At 44.7% G+C, this 15,749-nt stretch overlaps 1 protein-coding gene across 2 annotated transcripts in view; it reads right to left on the bottom strand.

Moving 5' to 3' along the window:
• Window positions 1-15,749, bottom strand: part of CHST8 (carbohydrate sulfotransferase 8) — a 362,065-nt gene that overhangs the window by 8,891 nt on the left and 337,425 nt on the right. For both annotated transcript variants that reach the window (XM_089656955.1, XM_089656956.1), the window contains exon 2: window positions 11,386-11,423. In XM_089656955.1, coding sequence (XP_089513081.1) covers window positions 11,386-11,423 — 38 coding nt within the window. The remainder of the gene's footprint in view (window positions 1-11,385; window positions 11,424-15,749) is intronic.

The raw sequence follows: 15,749 nt of genomic DNA, 5'->3' as shown, positions 1-15,749 counted from the left end.
GCCAGACAATCCAACGCCAGCAAACCTCAAGCTGGCTCTTAAGAACAATAACATGGACTAATCACAGCCAGACAGGGCTCGCAACATGCAAAACAGAATAGATTGGCTGTAAGAAGAGGCGATGGGTATGCACTACAGGGTTCCCGAAAGCAACGGTGCCAGCAACCAACAGAACAGGTCAGCTGAGCAGTGTAGACAGGCATTGGTCATCGTACAGGACATTATATCATGGGCTATGTCTGGGTTATCCAGCGTGCTGATAATCTTGGTTGCATAGTGAGTCACTGACTTGGAACACACATGTTGCCGGCAGTTACCTCCAATAGCTCCCTGTTTTCCCAGATAGCCATTACACTTTATCCATTTTAAAACTCCAACAAATTTTGCACAGCTTAAAGTATATATCATACTAACCAATAAAATCTCATATAACGTCATTTCAAAAATTATTTTCAATTCAGCAGCTTTCATTAGAATCATCTCTGATGACCCTACCAACAAGATCCTTGTTGAGGCACTTCCTGTTGTCGGGTGACAACCATCAGTCCCTGTCTCACAGTTGTGCTCCTGTGTGACCATACATACTTTCAAAGGAGACTACTTGAACACACATTATTCAGACATGGTCCACTGTTGTCACCATCAGGAAACCCGCCCTGAGAAATGCCATGCAGCCATTCCTGGATTGCACATAGACAGGAAGAGACTGCAGGAGATCAGCAACACTGAGATGTAACAAAGGTTGCAAAAATGGTGAAAACAGGATCTCATTAAAAAAAACTGGCCCTCTGGAAGATTTAACCCCCTTCCTGACCAAGCCATTTGTTGTTATACCGCACTGCATCACTTTAACTGACGATTGCGCGGTCATGCAATTCTGCAGCCACATAAAATTTATATAATTTTTTTTCACACAAATAGAACTTTCTTTTGGTGGTATTTGATCACCTCTGGGTTCTTGGCCTCTCCTATTCTTTGTGTGTCCCAATAGCAAACTGTTTGTTATGGGGGGCACACATTTTCTGCTTGCTCCTCAGCTGTGTGTCTATGAAGCAGCACTGTATAGACACAAACAGCGGAACTTAGCCCTACCCCCACTTCCTCCTCACTGCATTTGATTGCCAGCAGAAGGAGCCAATGGCACCTGCTGCTATTCGAGTCCTTGTGTGAAGAATAAGAGAGAGGAGAAGAGTTGCAGCCGTGCACAGCGCTGGGTTTATTCTCCCCCCTCTTATCCTTCACACAGGGAAGGGGGAGGACAGAGAAAATAAAAAAATGTTTTTTACCTTAATGCAAGGAATGCATTAAAGTGGAGCTACACCCAAAAGGGGAAGTTCCGCTTTAAGCCTTTGTCCCCTGCTCCCCATTAAGGATTGGCACCTTTGGGGAGCGGGGGGGACAGGTACCCGCTCCCACTTCCACTGCGATCGCCTAGGCGATCAGAAAAGGACGTTGTCCTCCCGCCTCCCTCCCCGTAGTCTTCTCTGATACGTGACAGGTACATCCTATGCAGGCAAACACAGCCCTCACATGGGTGTACTCTTAAAGCGGAGCTCCACCCAAAAGGGGAAGTTCCGCTTTAAGCCTTTGTCCCCCGCTCCCCATTAAGGATTGGCACCTTTGGGGAGTGGGTACCCGAATTTGACAGGTACCCGCTCCTGCTTCTGCTGCGATCGCCTCGGCGACCGAAAGTGGAAGTTGTCTTCCCCCCAGTCTTCTGGGACAAGTGACAGGTCTCAGAAGACTAAAGGGCCATTCACAAAGTGCAGCACTTCTTACGCAAGCGCAGTGGGCACCCGGCTGTGAAGCCGCAAGCTGTTACAGCCAGGTGCCCACACTGAAGATGCTGGCGCCAGGTAGAGAAGACTGCCAGTGAAACCAGTGGTGGTGAGGACACCACTGGACCGAGGGACAGGTGAGTTGCTGTATTTTAAAAGTCAGTAGCTACAGTTTTTGTAGCTGCTGACTTTTTTTTTTTCAGGTGGAACTCTGCTTTAAGGTAAAAAATGTTTTTAGCTTTAGTATCAATTTAACATATGGAAAAGTTAATTGCTTTAGAACGGCCTCTCTCAACCTTTTTACTGCAGAGTGACCATAGAAATAATTTACAGGTCTCAGGGAAACCCTTTCTAAAATTGATCACGTATGCAGCTTTACAGAAATTAGAAAGTGATACTGCGCAAATGGCAAAATAAATCAACATAAACAAGCTGTGGCAAGTGTAATGTATAGGATAACAATGTACAGCGCTGAGCAAACTTTTTGGCGCTATATAAATACTGTATAATAATAATAATTGAAAACAATTCATTTGACAGAATGTCATGCTATCAGTAATTTATAAATGCAAATAAAAATATAATGATGATTAAATAAATAAAGGTTTGTGCAAATAGTGTAAACATGCCACACCCATAAGATGCATCAAAACTATATCATATGAAATCTCCGAATGTCCCCGTTCCAATTGTTGGAGAAACACACCATGTGTCCTAACACCCAGTGAAGATGTCAGCTTACTCTCTGTCATAGAGAAGTCGAAGAATGCTTGTATAACTAAACTCTCACTGCTGTAAACCTGAATTTTTCTACACCCAATGAAGATGTCAGCTTACCAGAAGATCTGTGACTCTCTGTCATAGAGAAGTCAAAGAACTCCTGTAAACTCTCACTGCTGTAATCCAGAGCTTTCCCTTGGGTCTCCTCACACAGGTTCTCCACCACTCAATGAAAAAAAACAAAACAGAGCGCCAGGCTCGCATAGTGTAAACTCCTTCTAGGATCCTTTATTGTGGTTAAAAGCACACAAAAAAAAAAATCACATATGACAATCCGCATCAACTGGGATTGCGAATCCCATAATACAATGCAAGAATGGAACGCGCAAACCGTGGTGTTTTTGCAACTTCTGGTTCCGCCCTACGTGGTGGAGAACCTGTGTGAGGAGACCCGAGGAAAAGCTCTGGATTACAGCAGTGAGAGTTTACAGGAGTTCTTTGACTTCTCTATGACAGAGAGTCACAGATCATCTGGTAATCTGACATCTTCACTGGGTGTAAGGACACATGGTGTGTTTCTCCAACAAGTGGAACTGGAACATACGAAGATTTTACATATACAGCTTTACCCATCAGGTCAGTGGAGTCCCTCTTGATTGGTTTCATTGGAAAAAGTACCCCTTTCATTGGTAGTCAGTAGGAAAGGTGTCTCCTTTATAATGTTGGTAAGTAGGAGAGGTGGCCCCTTACATTGGTGGTCAGTAAGCAAGGTATCACCTTACTGTGAAAGTCAGTATGCGAGGTGTCCCTTTACATTGGTGGTCAGTAGTAGAGGTGTTCCCTTACATTGGTGATCAGTATGCAAATTGTCCCCTTACACTGGTGGTCAGCAGCAGAAGAGTCCCCTACATTGATGGTCAGTATGCAAGGTGTCCCCTCACATTGGTGGTCAGTAGCAGAGGTGTCCCCTCACATTGGTGGTCAGTATGTGAGGTGTCCCTTTAAATTGGTGGCCAGTAGGAGAGCTGTCCCCTTACATTTGTGGTCAGTATGCGAGGTGTCCCCTTACACTGGTGGTCAGTAGTAAAGGTGTCCCCTTACACTGGCGGTCAGTAGGAGAGGTGTCTCCCTACCCTGGTGGTTAGTATGTAAGGTGTCCCCTCACATTGGTGGTCAGTATGTGAGGTGTCCCCTCACATTGGTGGCCAGTAGGAGAGGTGTCCCCTCACATTGGTGGTCCATAGCAGAGGTGTCCCTTCACATTGGTGGTTAGTAGTAGAAGTGTCCCCTTACATTGATGGTCAGTAGCAGAGGTGCCCATTCACATTGGTGGTCAGTAGTAGAGGTGTCCCCTTACATTGGTGGTCAGTAGCAGAGGTGTCCCCTTACATTAGTGGTCGGTAGCAGAGATGTCCCCTTACATTGGTAGTCAGTAGCAGAGGTGTCCCCTTATATTGGTGGTCAGTAGTAGAGGTGTCCCCTCACATTGGTGTTCAGTAGTAGAGGTGTCCCCTCACATTGGTGTTCAGTAGTAGAGGTGTCCCCTCACATTGGAGGTCAGTAGTACAGCTGTCCCCTCATATTGGTGGTCCGTAGTAGCGGTGTCCCCTCACACTGGTGGTCAGTAGTAGCAGTGTCCTCTCATATTGGTGGTCAGTATGTGAGGTGTCCCCTTACATTGGTGGTCAGTAGCAGAGGTGTCCCTTCACATTGGTGGTCAGTAGTAGAGGTGTCCCACCACATTGGTGGTCAGTAGTAGAGGTGTCCCCCAACATTGGTGGCCAGTAGGAGAGGTGTTCCCTTACATTGGGGGTCAGTAGGAGAGGTGTTCCCTTACATTGGTGGTCAGTAGTAGAGCTGTTCCCTTACATTGGTGGTCAGTAGTAGAGGTGTCCCTGCACATTGGTGGTCAGTAGTAGAGATGTCCCCCCACATTGGTGGTCAGTGTCGTTTCCCCCGCTGAGTGACATCAGCACTATGCAGGCTCTGTCAGGTGGGAAATCTATTCACCACAACTAAAGGCTCAAGGATCCCCTAACAATACACTTTAATTGTTAACTGATGCTAAAGATCACCACACACCAACCATTCTATGACCATTCAATAGATTATTGATGCAACTAAAATGGTCAAACTAAATAAGAATCGTGAAGCACAAACCCTCAATTGATTGTTTTAGTAAGCTTTCTATTAAATTCAATGCTGACAAGTTAATTGGCTGTGGCAGAATTTTGTTGATCAATTTCCAATCAATCAAAAAATATCTGTGTTTGTGTGTGCACCAGACAATATGATATAGATGGAGTTGAATAGATTGTATCTGATGACAGGTATTTTCAGCTGATACTGCACATGTTCTTAGATAAAATAATTGAAGATGAAATGTCTATTTGTAAACTCTCCTATCTAAATCGATCACAAAACACAATAGTGTCCTTGTATGAAACGTTCCTTGTGCTGATGTGACATTCACACAATCAGGAGGCAAATTGCCATATTCCCCAATTATGTGTGGTTCCTATATTGTCAGGGCCATCTAGTGGCCGCAATCTTGTTTTTTCCTCACTGAGGTATTTCTGAGAAACGAAAAACACATTATTACCACTATATGGTGCTGAAGATACAAGAGCTACACATATTAGAGAAACTACAGCAATTTTGTCCCGACTGCAAATGTTTGTCATATATGCACAGAGAACAGTTTATACATAGACCCCTTAGTGCACAGGTGTCAAACACAAGGCCCGCGAGCCCAATCCGGCCCCCCAGGCCATTTCATGTGGCCCTTGCACCTCTCCTGCGGTACCCTCCTCGTCTCTGCCTCTTCTTTGTCTCAGCAGTTAGCAGCAGAGAGGACAGAACTCCTCTGCCAGATTCTGCACCTCTCAGTGTAGCTGCAGCACCCCCTCATCTCTGCCTACCCTGGTCTGTCTCAGCATTCAGCAGACTCTGGTAACTGACTCCACTCCTCCTCTGGTCCTCCTCCAGACCCTGCATGTTCTGCTTCCCTGCCTCCAAAAGGGGTGCACGGTGATGTTAGGGAGGGTGAGGATTCCTGGCATCTGATGTATAGGGGGTGGGGTGCTCTAGTCTTACAGATACAACCGGCCCTTTGAGTGCAACCATAATGCTAATATGGCCCGCGATGAAATGGAGTTTGACACCCCTGCCTTAGTGTATGACCAATTTAAGACTGGATCAACACGGACTGACAGCAGACACTATATTGTCATCATTTAATTCAACCACCACTTACATGCTATACTTAAAGTGTTACTAAACCCCCAACAGTACAATCAGTCTGTATATGCAGTAAAGAGTGCTTGTTATACTCACTGTGGAACCTAAGGGGTTAATCCTCTGCATTGTGTAAAAAATCCATTTGATCCTGTTTTCTCTGCCCCTCCTCTTGTTCAAATGTCCACCTGATAACACAGACTGAACCTGAAGCCACATGCACATGCTCAGTTTAGTGTGCATCGATAGAGAGGTTTTTTTTTCTTGGGAGAGTGCATGTGATCAACACAGGGCAAATCAGCACTGTCCAGACAGAGGTCAGGGGTTCTGCACCCTCCTAGAGCAGAAAGAAAACTCTCCCTACAAGCTTTAACCCATGCTCTGCTGAAGTCACAAGACTGCTCTAACTGCTGATGAGAAAAGGTATTTAGCAGTTTATATTTACTAAAATAATTGCATTTCCATGTTGTGTGTACTGTGCAAGACCAGATATAGTGAATGCAGGATCCGGGGAGCCTAGATATAGTGAATGCAGGGTCAAAGGAGACCGGATATAGTGAATGCAGCGTCCGGGAGACCGGATATAGTGAATGTAGGGTCCGGGGAGAGCGGATATAATGAATGCAGGGTCCAAGGAAACCAGATATAGTGAATGCATTGTCCAGGGAGAGTGGATATAGTGAATGCAGGGTCCGGGGAGAGCGGATATAGTGAATGCAGGGTCCGGGGAGAGCGGATATAGTGAATGCAGGGTCCGGGGAGAGCAGATATAGTGAATGCAGGGTCCGGGGAGAGCGGATATAGTGAATGCAGGGTCCGGGGAGAGCGGATATAGTGAATGCAGGGTCTGGGGAGAGCGGATATAGTGAATGCAGGGTCCGGGGAGACCAGATATAGTGAATGCAGGGTCCTTGGAGAGCGGATATAGTGAATGCAGGGTCCAGGGAGACCAGATATAGTGAATGCAAGGTCCAGGGAAAAACCAGATATAGTGAATGCAGGGTCTGGGGAGACCAGATATAGTGAATGCAGGGTCCTTGGAGAGCGGATATAGTGAATGCAGGGTCCAGGGAAAAACCAGATATAGTGAATGCAGGGTCCGGGGAGACCAGATATAGTGAATGCAGGGTCCTTGGAGAGCGGATATAGTGAATGCAGGGTCCAGGGAGACCAGATATAGTGAATGCAAGGTCCAGGGAAAGACCAGATATAGTGAATGCAGGGTCCAGGGAGAGACCAGTTATAGGGAATGCAGGGTCCGGGGAGACCGGATATAGTGAATGCAAGGTCCAGGGAAAAACCAGATATAGTGAATGCAGGGTCTGGGGAGACCAGATATAGTGAATGCAAGGTCCAGGGAGAAACCAGTTATAGGGAATGCAGGGTCCAGGGAAAGACCAGATATAGTGAATGCAGGGTCTGGGGAGAGCGGATATAGTGAATGCAGGGTCCGGGGAGAGCGGATATAGTGAATGCAGGGTCCGGGGAGAGCGGATAGAGTGAATGCAGGGTCTGGGGAAACCAGATATAGTGAATGCAGGGTCTGGGGAGAGTGGATATAGTGAATGCAGGGTCTGGGGAAACCAGATATAGTGAATGCAGGAGTACCGGGGAAACCAGATATAGTGAACGCAGGGTCCAGGGAGAGCGGATATAGTGAATGCAGGGTCCGGGGAGAGCGGATATAGTGAATGCAGGGTCCGGGGAGAGCGGATATAGTGAATGCAGGGTCCGGGGAGAGCGGATATAGTGAATGCAGGGTCCAAGGAGACCAGATATAGTGAATGCAGGGTCCAGGGAGAGTGGATATAGTGAATGCAGGGTCCGGGGAGAGCGGATATAGTGAATGCAGGGTCTGGGGAGAGCGGATATAGTGAATGCAGGGTCCGGGGAGAGCAGATATATTGAATGCAGGGTCCGGGGAGACCAGATATAGTGAATGCAGGGTCCTTGGAGAGCGGATATAGTGAATGCAGGGTCCAGGGAGACCAGATATAGTGAATGCAAGGTCCAGGGAAAAACCAGATATAGTGAATGCAGGGTCTGGGGAGACCAGATATAGTGAATGCAGGGTCCTTGGAGAGCGGATATAGTGAATGCAGGGTCCAGGGAAAAACCAGATATAGTGAATGCAGGGTCCGGGGAGACCAGATATAGTGAATGCAGGGTCCTTGGAGAGCGGATATAGTGAATGCAGGGTCCAGGGAGACCAGATATAGTGAATGCAGGGTCCTTGGAGACCAGATATAGTGAATGCAAGGTCCAGGGAAAAAACAGATATAGTGAATGCAGGGTCCAGGGAGACCAGATATAGTGAATGCAAGGTCCAGGGAAATACCAGATATAGTGAATGCAGGGTCCAGGGAGAGACCAGTTATAGGGAATGCAGGGTCCAGGGAGACCGGATATAGTTAATGCAGGGTCTGGGGAGACCAGATATAGTGAATGCAAGGTCCAGGGAAAAACCAGATATAGTGAATGCAGGGTCCGGGGAGACCAGATATAGTGAATGCAAGGTCCAGGGAGAGACCAGTTATAGGGAATGCAGGGTCCGGGGAGACCAGATATAGTTAATGCAGGGTCTGGGGAGACCAGATATAGTGAATGCAGGGTCCGGGGAGACCAGATATAGTGAATGCGGGGTCTGGGGAGACCAGATATAGTGAATGCAAGGTCCAGGGAAAGACCAGATATAGTGAATGCAGGGTCTGGGGAGAGCGGATATAGTGAATGCAGGGTCCGGGGAGAGCGGATATAGTGAATGCAGGGTCCGGGGAGAGCGGATATAGTGAATGCATGGTCCGGGGAGAGCGGATATAGTGAATGCAGGGTCCGGGGAGAGCGGATAGAGTGAATGCAGGGTCTGGGGAAACCAGATATAGTGAATGCAGGGTCTGGGGAAAGTGGATATAGTGAATGCAGGGTCTGGGGAAACCAGATATAGTGAATGCAGGAGTACCAGGGAAACCAGATATAGTGAGCGCAGGGTCCAGGGAGAGCGGATATAGTGAATGCAGGGTCCGGGGAGATCGGATATAGTGAATGCAGGGTCCGGGGAGAGCGGATATAGTGAATGCCGGGTCCGGGGAGAGCGGATATAGTGAATGCCGGGTCCGGGGAGAGCGGATATAGTGAATGCCGGGTCCGGGGAGAGTGGATATAGTGAATGCCGGGTCCGGGGAGAGCGGATATAGTAAATGCAGGGTCCGGGGAGAGCGGATATAGTGAATGCCGGGTCCGGGGAGAGCGGATATAGTGAATGCCGGGTCCGGGGAGAGCGGATATAGTGAATGCCGGGTCCGGGGAGAGCGGATATAGTGAATGCCGGGTCCGGGGAGAGTGGATATAGTGAATGCCGGGTCCGGGGAGAGCGGATATAGTAAATGCAGGGTCCGGGGAGAGCGGATATAGTGAATGCCGGGTCCGGGGAGAGCGGATATAGTGAATGCCGGGTCCGGGGAGAGCGGATATAGTAACTGTAGGGTCCGGGGAGAGCAGATATAGTGAATGCCGGGTCCGGGGAGAGCGGATATAGTGAATGCAGGGTCCGGGGAGAGCAGATATAGTGAATGCCGGGTCCGGGGAGAGCGGATATAGTGAATGCAGGGTCCAGGGTTTATAACACTTTTAATCTACATATCTGATTGGCACATATTTGTAAATCTCTGGTACACAGGCTTCTAATGTTAATATTAAAAATGAATATGATGATATAATTTAATATGCTTACTGACAATTTTATGCTGATTGGAGTTCTGAACATTTGGCAGGGAAAGTGTGTTGTAAATGCATCTAAATGATCTCAAGTTTTTTGGCAAGTCTGCTGCAAATAAAATCTGTTTCAAATGATCTCCATTACAGGTTGTTTAATTATCCAATGGTAATAAAGGTAAAAATAACTACAATGTTTTTCTGTTTTAGTATCCAATCTAATTATTTTGAGTTTGGTGTGCTGCGTAGAATACATTCTGTACATTATGGACATTTATACCTGACACCGGTTATGAGCCATTTCCAAAACCTTTACCTTTTATGTCATTTAATAAATCTCTTTTCATGTGAAACATATACTGTATCGTTAAAAAGAAAACCTGCAGTGAGCTAATTAGCCACTAGATGGAGCAATGATTCTTCCACAAACCTCTACCCGGCACTTCCAACAATTTCCAACAAAAAAATGAACTTACAAATTAAAGAGGTTAGTCATTCTTTCAGGAATTTTATACACCTCTGATTATTTTTAAAACTGAGAATGGCAGTTTAAAGAGAAGCTGGAAGCTGCCATGTAAACCAGAATCTCGAATGACTGATACATACATTATATACTGAATTAAAGGGGACATGCTCACTGTATGTATATGTTGTGTCAGGTTATATTTGGCTGCAAAGGCAGAAGGTTTTTTACCTTAATGCATTAAAGTAAAAAACCTTCTATTGTCAGCCCCCCCAAGTACTTACCTGTGTGCTGGACTCAGTAAGAGAAGAGGGAGCCACTGGCTCCTGCTGCGGTCAATCAAACCCAGTGACAAGGGAGCAGGGACGGGGCTGAGCCCGTACATGTGCCATTATAGGAAATTGGTCCCTACAGTATCACAAAGAGAAGAGGAGGAGCTGAGAGCACTGATGGAGGACCCCAGAAGAGGAGGATTGGGGCTGTTCTGTGCAATACTATTGCACAGAGCAGGTAAGTATGACATGTTGGTTATTTTAAAGTTATTGTAAACCCCGAAATTGTAAAAAACCATTCAGTTTAAAATAGAAATGAAAGGCAATTGTGTATAGCTATAAAAAAAATATAAATATCTTTTCTGTAAGTGATCACATTCCCTCTCTTCTCAGCTGCATAAGAGCTGGAGGAGGAGAAACAGCAGTACACTGATCTTCCCAGTGAATGGTTGTGAGGGGGGGAAGGTGTCAACATGAGTCTGATCACTGGAGGAGAGCAAGCTGAGTCCCCAGCACAGCTAGAGAACTGATCATGCTGTGCTCTCATGCCTAGTGTGGTCAGTTTTTAACAGAAAGCAAAGAGACTGGCAGGAACATTGACACAAAGGAAGCAATACAAAGAGAACAGGATATTTTTCATACAAGTACATGGTACAGACACATCTCAGGCATATGAAATGTTGGGGTTACATATTCTTAAAGGATAAGTTCACCCTTTCCAACACGTTACAACCATATTCAAGGTGTAACATGTTACAAATTGACTAGCCCCCGCACCCCCCCACCCCTGTTGTGACAGCTAGTGGGAGATCTTCCTGCCCGTCACTGATTCACAATATTCTGTGAATAAGGAAACTATAACTCCCAGCAGGCTTTGCGGCTGTTGGCTAGCAGTTCTCAGTGAACTAACACAGCGCTGTGGAGCACCATAGTAGTTCATTAAGTCTTCCTGTCAGTATGTATCTGCTTTCCCCTTACGAAATGAATGGGCATGCAGATACACTGACAGCTCTGCAAGAGACCTGCATGCTGATGGCTGGTGCAATGCTTTAGAGGCTTCAGAAACAAAAAATAACAAATGCACATTTATTTTACCAGCCAAAAAATGTGCATTTATTATTTTTGGTAAAAGGTGAAGTTATTCTTTAAAAAAACAACAAAAAAACTTTACAATCACTTTAAAGGAAAAAAACTCTCAACATACCTTTTTTGGCTCATGTATAGCAAATTCAAATTTCATCCCTGTAAGGAAAAGAAACAGATATTGATTACATCATGAACAAGGACAACAAAAACTCGCTATAAATTAGACTGGTTTTAAAGCAACCCTGATATAGTAAAAGAAGATCCTAAAGGAGGGTTCCCTGCAATAGAAGAGGGATTATATGCACCTCTAAGGTGGCCTCTGTCTTCTGTCTCCACTACATTCCTGCACTGCAGCCTACATCAGGCTTTTCAGCATTTCCAAAGATGCAAAGTCACCATCACTCCAAACAGAAACTTTTCATGTGTTTTTTGTGAAGACTGGGTTACATAAGAAACTGTAATTTCAAGGCCTTTTCTCAAGGCAACATAGTGACACAGTTATCGCTGGGATGCACTGAGAAAGGAACTCTGCAAGGCATGGAAATGTAGGTCCTATGCCTTGTGTGACGCAGTCTTCATAATAAACACACAAAATTCAACTACTTGGAGTGCTGGTGACTACACATTGCATTCTGTTCTGGCACGGCACCATCTGTGGCATTTACTTTGAGCAGCCATCATTACAAGGTCGGGTACTGTGAAGAGTGAAGATTCTATTTTTATGTTACAGAGTTTCTTCAGCATTTGATATTTTCTGGTGTGTCGGCTGCCTGGATCTCCCACCCCCTTCCATTGTGGTGCCGAATGGAGAGGAGAGATGAGCAAAACCCCTCTTCTATCACAGGAAAGCTTCCTTTAGGGTGTTTTTTATTCTAGCTGGATGGGTTGCTTAAAAAAGAACTCTGGTCTTATAGAAGAGCAGGATTCTTTTAAAATAAAGATATACTGAAATAACCAATATTCTTATTATTTCCTCCGGAGCTCTCTACCCCAATTTATCAGACTATTGCCTACTCTGCTTACTCTTAGGCGACTCTGAAAACCTATCTTTTCAGGGAAGCCTATCCTGCCCTCAGCTAATAATGGAATCTTCTATTCCTCCTACCAGTCCATCCCCCACAGTTACTACCTTTTGTATCACCAGCCCCTCCCTCCTAGATTGTAAGCTCCAAGGATCAGGGCCCTCCTATCCCTGTTGTATTGAACTGTATTGTTGCTGTATTGTCTCCCGTTATATTGTAAAGTGCTGAGCAAACTGTTGGTGCTATATAAATCCTGTATAATAATAATATATAAATCCTGTATAATAATAATAATATATAAATCCTGTATAATAATAATATATAAATCCTGTATAATAATAATATATAAATCCTGTATAATAATAATATATAAATCCTGTATAATAATAATAATATATAAATCCTGTATAATAATAATAATAATAATATATAAATCCTGTATAATAATAATAATATATAAATCCTGTATAATAATAATATATAAATCCTGTATAATAATAATATATAAATCCTGTATAATAATATTAATAATATATATAAATATCTGTGAATTTATGCAGCACTTTACATACTGTACATTCACATCAATCCCTGTGCTCAAGGAGCTTACAATCCAAAGTCCCTATCTCACATACATACATATACATTTTAGAGCCAATTAGGTTACCAGCATGTCTTTGGTGTGTGGTAGGAAATCGAATTACCCAGAGGAAACCCATGCAAAGACATGGAATACATGCAAACTCCATGCAGGTAGTGTCCTGATATGGAATCGAACCAAGGACTCCAGTGCTAAAACACACTGAAGGAAAGTCAGCCGCACTCACCATAGATATGTAATTTGATGTTTTTAAAAAGTGGAAACAAAGTATCTAAATAGTCATCTCCAAGGGACACAAGAAAAACAAATTCAACAAATGTAACTGCGGGCAGCTGACACTTTATATGGTCACTTGTCAGTCAATGTGTTATCCTATCCACATATACCACCGCTCTCCTGGAAACTGCTAAAATGTAAATTCATAAAGGTATCATAGCCTGCAGCAGGTACAGTTGTGTCCAAAATTATTCAACCCCCACTGAAATTGAGTGTTTTGGCCAGTTTGACATTGCTTTTGATCATTCAGTCATCTTGCTTACATTTACATTAAAGAGGCACTTGTAGGTCAGACAAATATAACATAACAGTTATAATGAAATAACCACAAATGTCTTTTCTGTGCTCACAGCATTATCAGTTTTATTCAACCCCCAAGTGACATTCAATCTTAGTACTTAGTACAGCATCCTTTTACAGTTATAACAGCTTTTAAACGTGAAGCATAGCTTGACACAAGTGTCTTGCAGCGATCTACGGGTATCTTCGCCCATTCTTCATGGGCAAAGGCCTCCAGTTCAGTCACATTCTTAGGCTTGCGCACTGCAACTGCTTTCTTTAAGTCCCACCAGAGGTTCTCAATCGGATTTAAGTCTGGTGACTGCGATGGCCACTCCAAAATGTTCCAGCCTTTCCTCTGCAACCATGCTCTAGTGGACTTGGAGGTATGCTTGGGATCATTGTCCTGTTGAAAGGTCCAACGTCTCCCAAGCCTCAGGTGTGTGACGGACTGCATCACGTTTCCATCCAATATCTCCTGGTACTGAAGAGAATTCATGGTACCTTGCACACGCTGAAGCTTCCCTGTACCTGCAGAAGCAAAACAGCCCCAAAGCATGATTGACCCTCCACCATGCTTCACAGTAGGCAAGGTGTTCTTTTCATCATAGGCCTTGTTCTTCCTCCTCCAAACATAGCGTTGATCCATGGGCCCAAACAGTTCTAATTTTGTTTCATCAGTCCACAGAACACTATCCCACAACTTTTGTGGTTTGTCCACATGGCTTTTGGCATACTGCAGTCGACTCTTCTTATTCTTTGGAGACAGCAAGGGGGTACGCCTGGGAGTTCTGGCACGGAGGCCTTCATTACGCAGTGTGCGTCTTATTGTCTGGGCTGAAACTTCTGTACCCACATCTGACAAATCTTTTCTCAGTTCCTCAGCAGTCACACGGGGACTTCTCTCCACTCTACGCTTCAGGTAGCGCACAGCAGTCGAAGTCAGCATCTTCTTTCTGCCACGACCAGGTAGCGTTTCAACAGTGCCCTTTGCCTTGAATTTGCGAATGATGCTTCCTAAGGTGTCTCTTGGTATGTTTAACATCTTTGCAATCTTCTTATAGCCATTGCCCTTCCTGTGAAGAGAAATCACCTCTTCTCTTGTCTTCCTGGACCATTCTCTTGCCTTCACCATGTTTGTAACCACACCAGTAAATGTCTAGAAGGAGCTGAGTATCACAGTCATTTTAAAGCTGCCTAATTGGTGCTTATTATGCTTGATTGCTGCTCGGTGACATCCACAGGTGTTTTCAATACCTGATGGAAAGCACCTGTATGAACCTCTGTTCTTCAGAGTGGTAGTCTTTAAGGGGTTGAATAATTGTGGCAATGAAGAAACCACATAAGAACCATTTACTACTGTATTACATAAACAATTGATGTCATTTTAGTTGCATTTGGGTAGTTACAACGTCCTTGTAGGATTTGATTCTGAATACAATTCCAAATGTACACTATAGTCCCTAAACCCCTTTACAGCATTGGGGGTTGAATAATTTTGGACACAACTGTACTGATTTGTTTTTTTTGCTATTCCTCCAAGCACCACAATTATTTATATATTTACTATAGAACACAATTATTTTCCTACAATAGGAAAACAGCTGAGGATATCTGTGCAGTTTGAGTCCTTAAACCATGTACATTGTTGGCCAGCACTACAGAGGAAAAGGACTTGGGGGTACTTATTTCGGATGATTGCGCAATGAGCAAACAGTGTGGCCAGGCAGTGGGGAAAGCAAATAGAATTCTAGGATGCATCACTAGAGGGGTCACCAGCAGGAGGATGGAAGTCCTGATTCCTCTATATAGATCTTTATATCACTAGAGGGGTCACCGGCAGGAGGAAGGAGGTCCTGATTCCTCTATATAGATCTTTATATCACTAGAGGGGTCACCGGCAGGAGGAAGGAGGTCCTGATTCCTCTATATAGATCTTTATATCACTAGAGGGGTCACCAGTAGGAGGGTGGAGGTCCTGATTCCTCTATATAGATCTTTATATCACTAGAGGGGTCACCAGCAGGAGGAAGGAGGTCCTGATTCCTCTATATAGATCTTTATATCACTAGAGGAGTCACCAGCAGGAGGAAGGAGGTCCTGATTCCCCTATATAGATCTTTATATCACTAGAGGAGTCACCAGCAGGAGGAAGGAGGTCCTGATTCCTCTATATAGATCTTTATATCACTAGAGGAGTCACCAGCAGGAGAAAGGAGGTCCTGATTCCTCTATATAGATCTTTATATCACTAGAAGGGTCACCAGCAGGAGGAAGGAGGTCCTGATTCCTCTATATAGATCT

The sequence above is a fragment of the Staurois parvus genome, unplaced genomic scaffold (genome assembly GCF_062004578.1).
Source record: "Staurois parvus isolate SC_StPar_1 unplaced genomic scaffold, SC_StPar_1.0 ptg000952l, whole genome shotgun sequence".
Taxonomy (NCBI): domain Eukaryota; kingdom Metazoa; phylum Chordata; class Amphibia; order Anura; family Ranidae; genus Staurois; species Staurois parvus.
The sequence above is the reverse complement of the archived record's forward strand: the minus strand, read 5'-3'. Positions and strand labels throughout refer to the sequence as shown.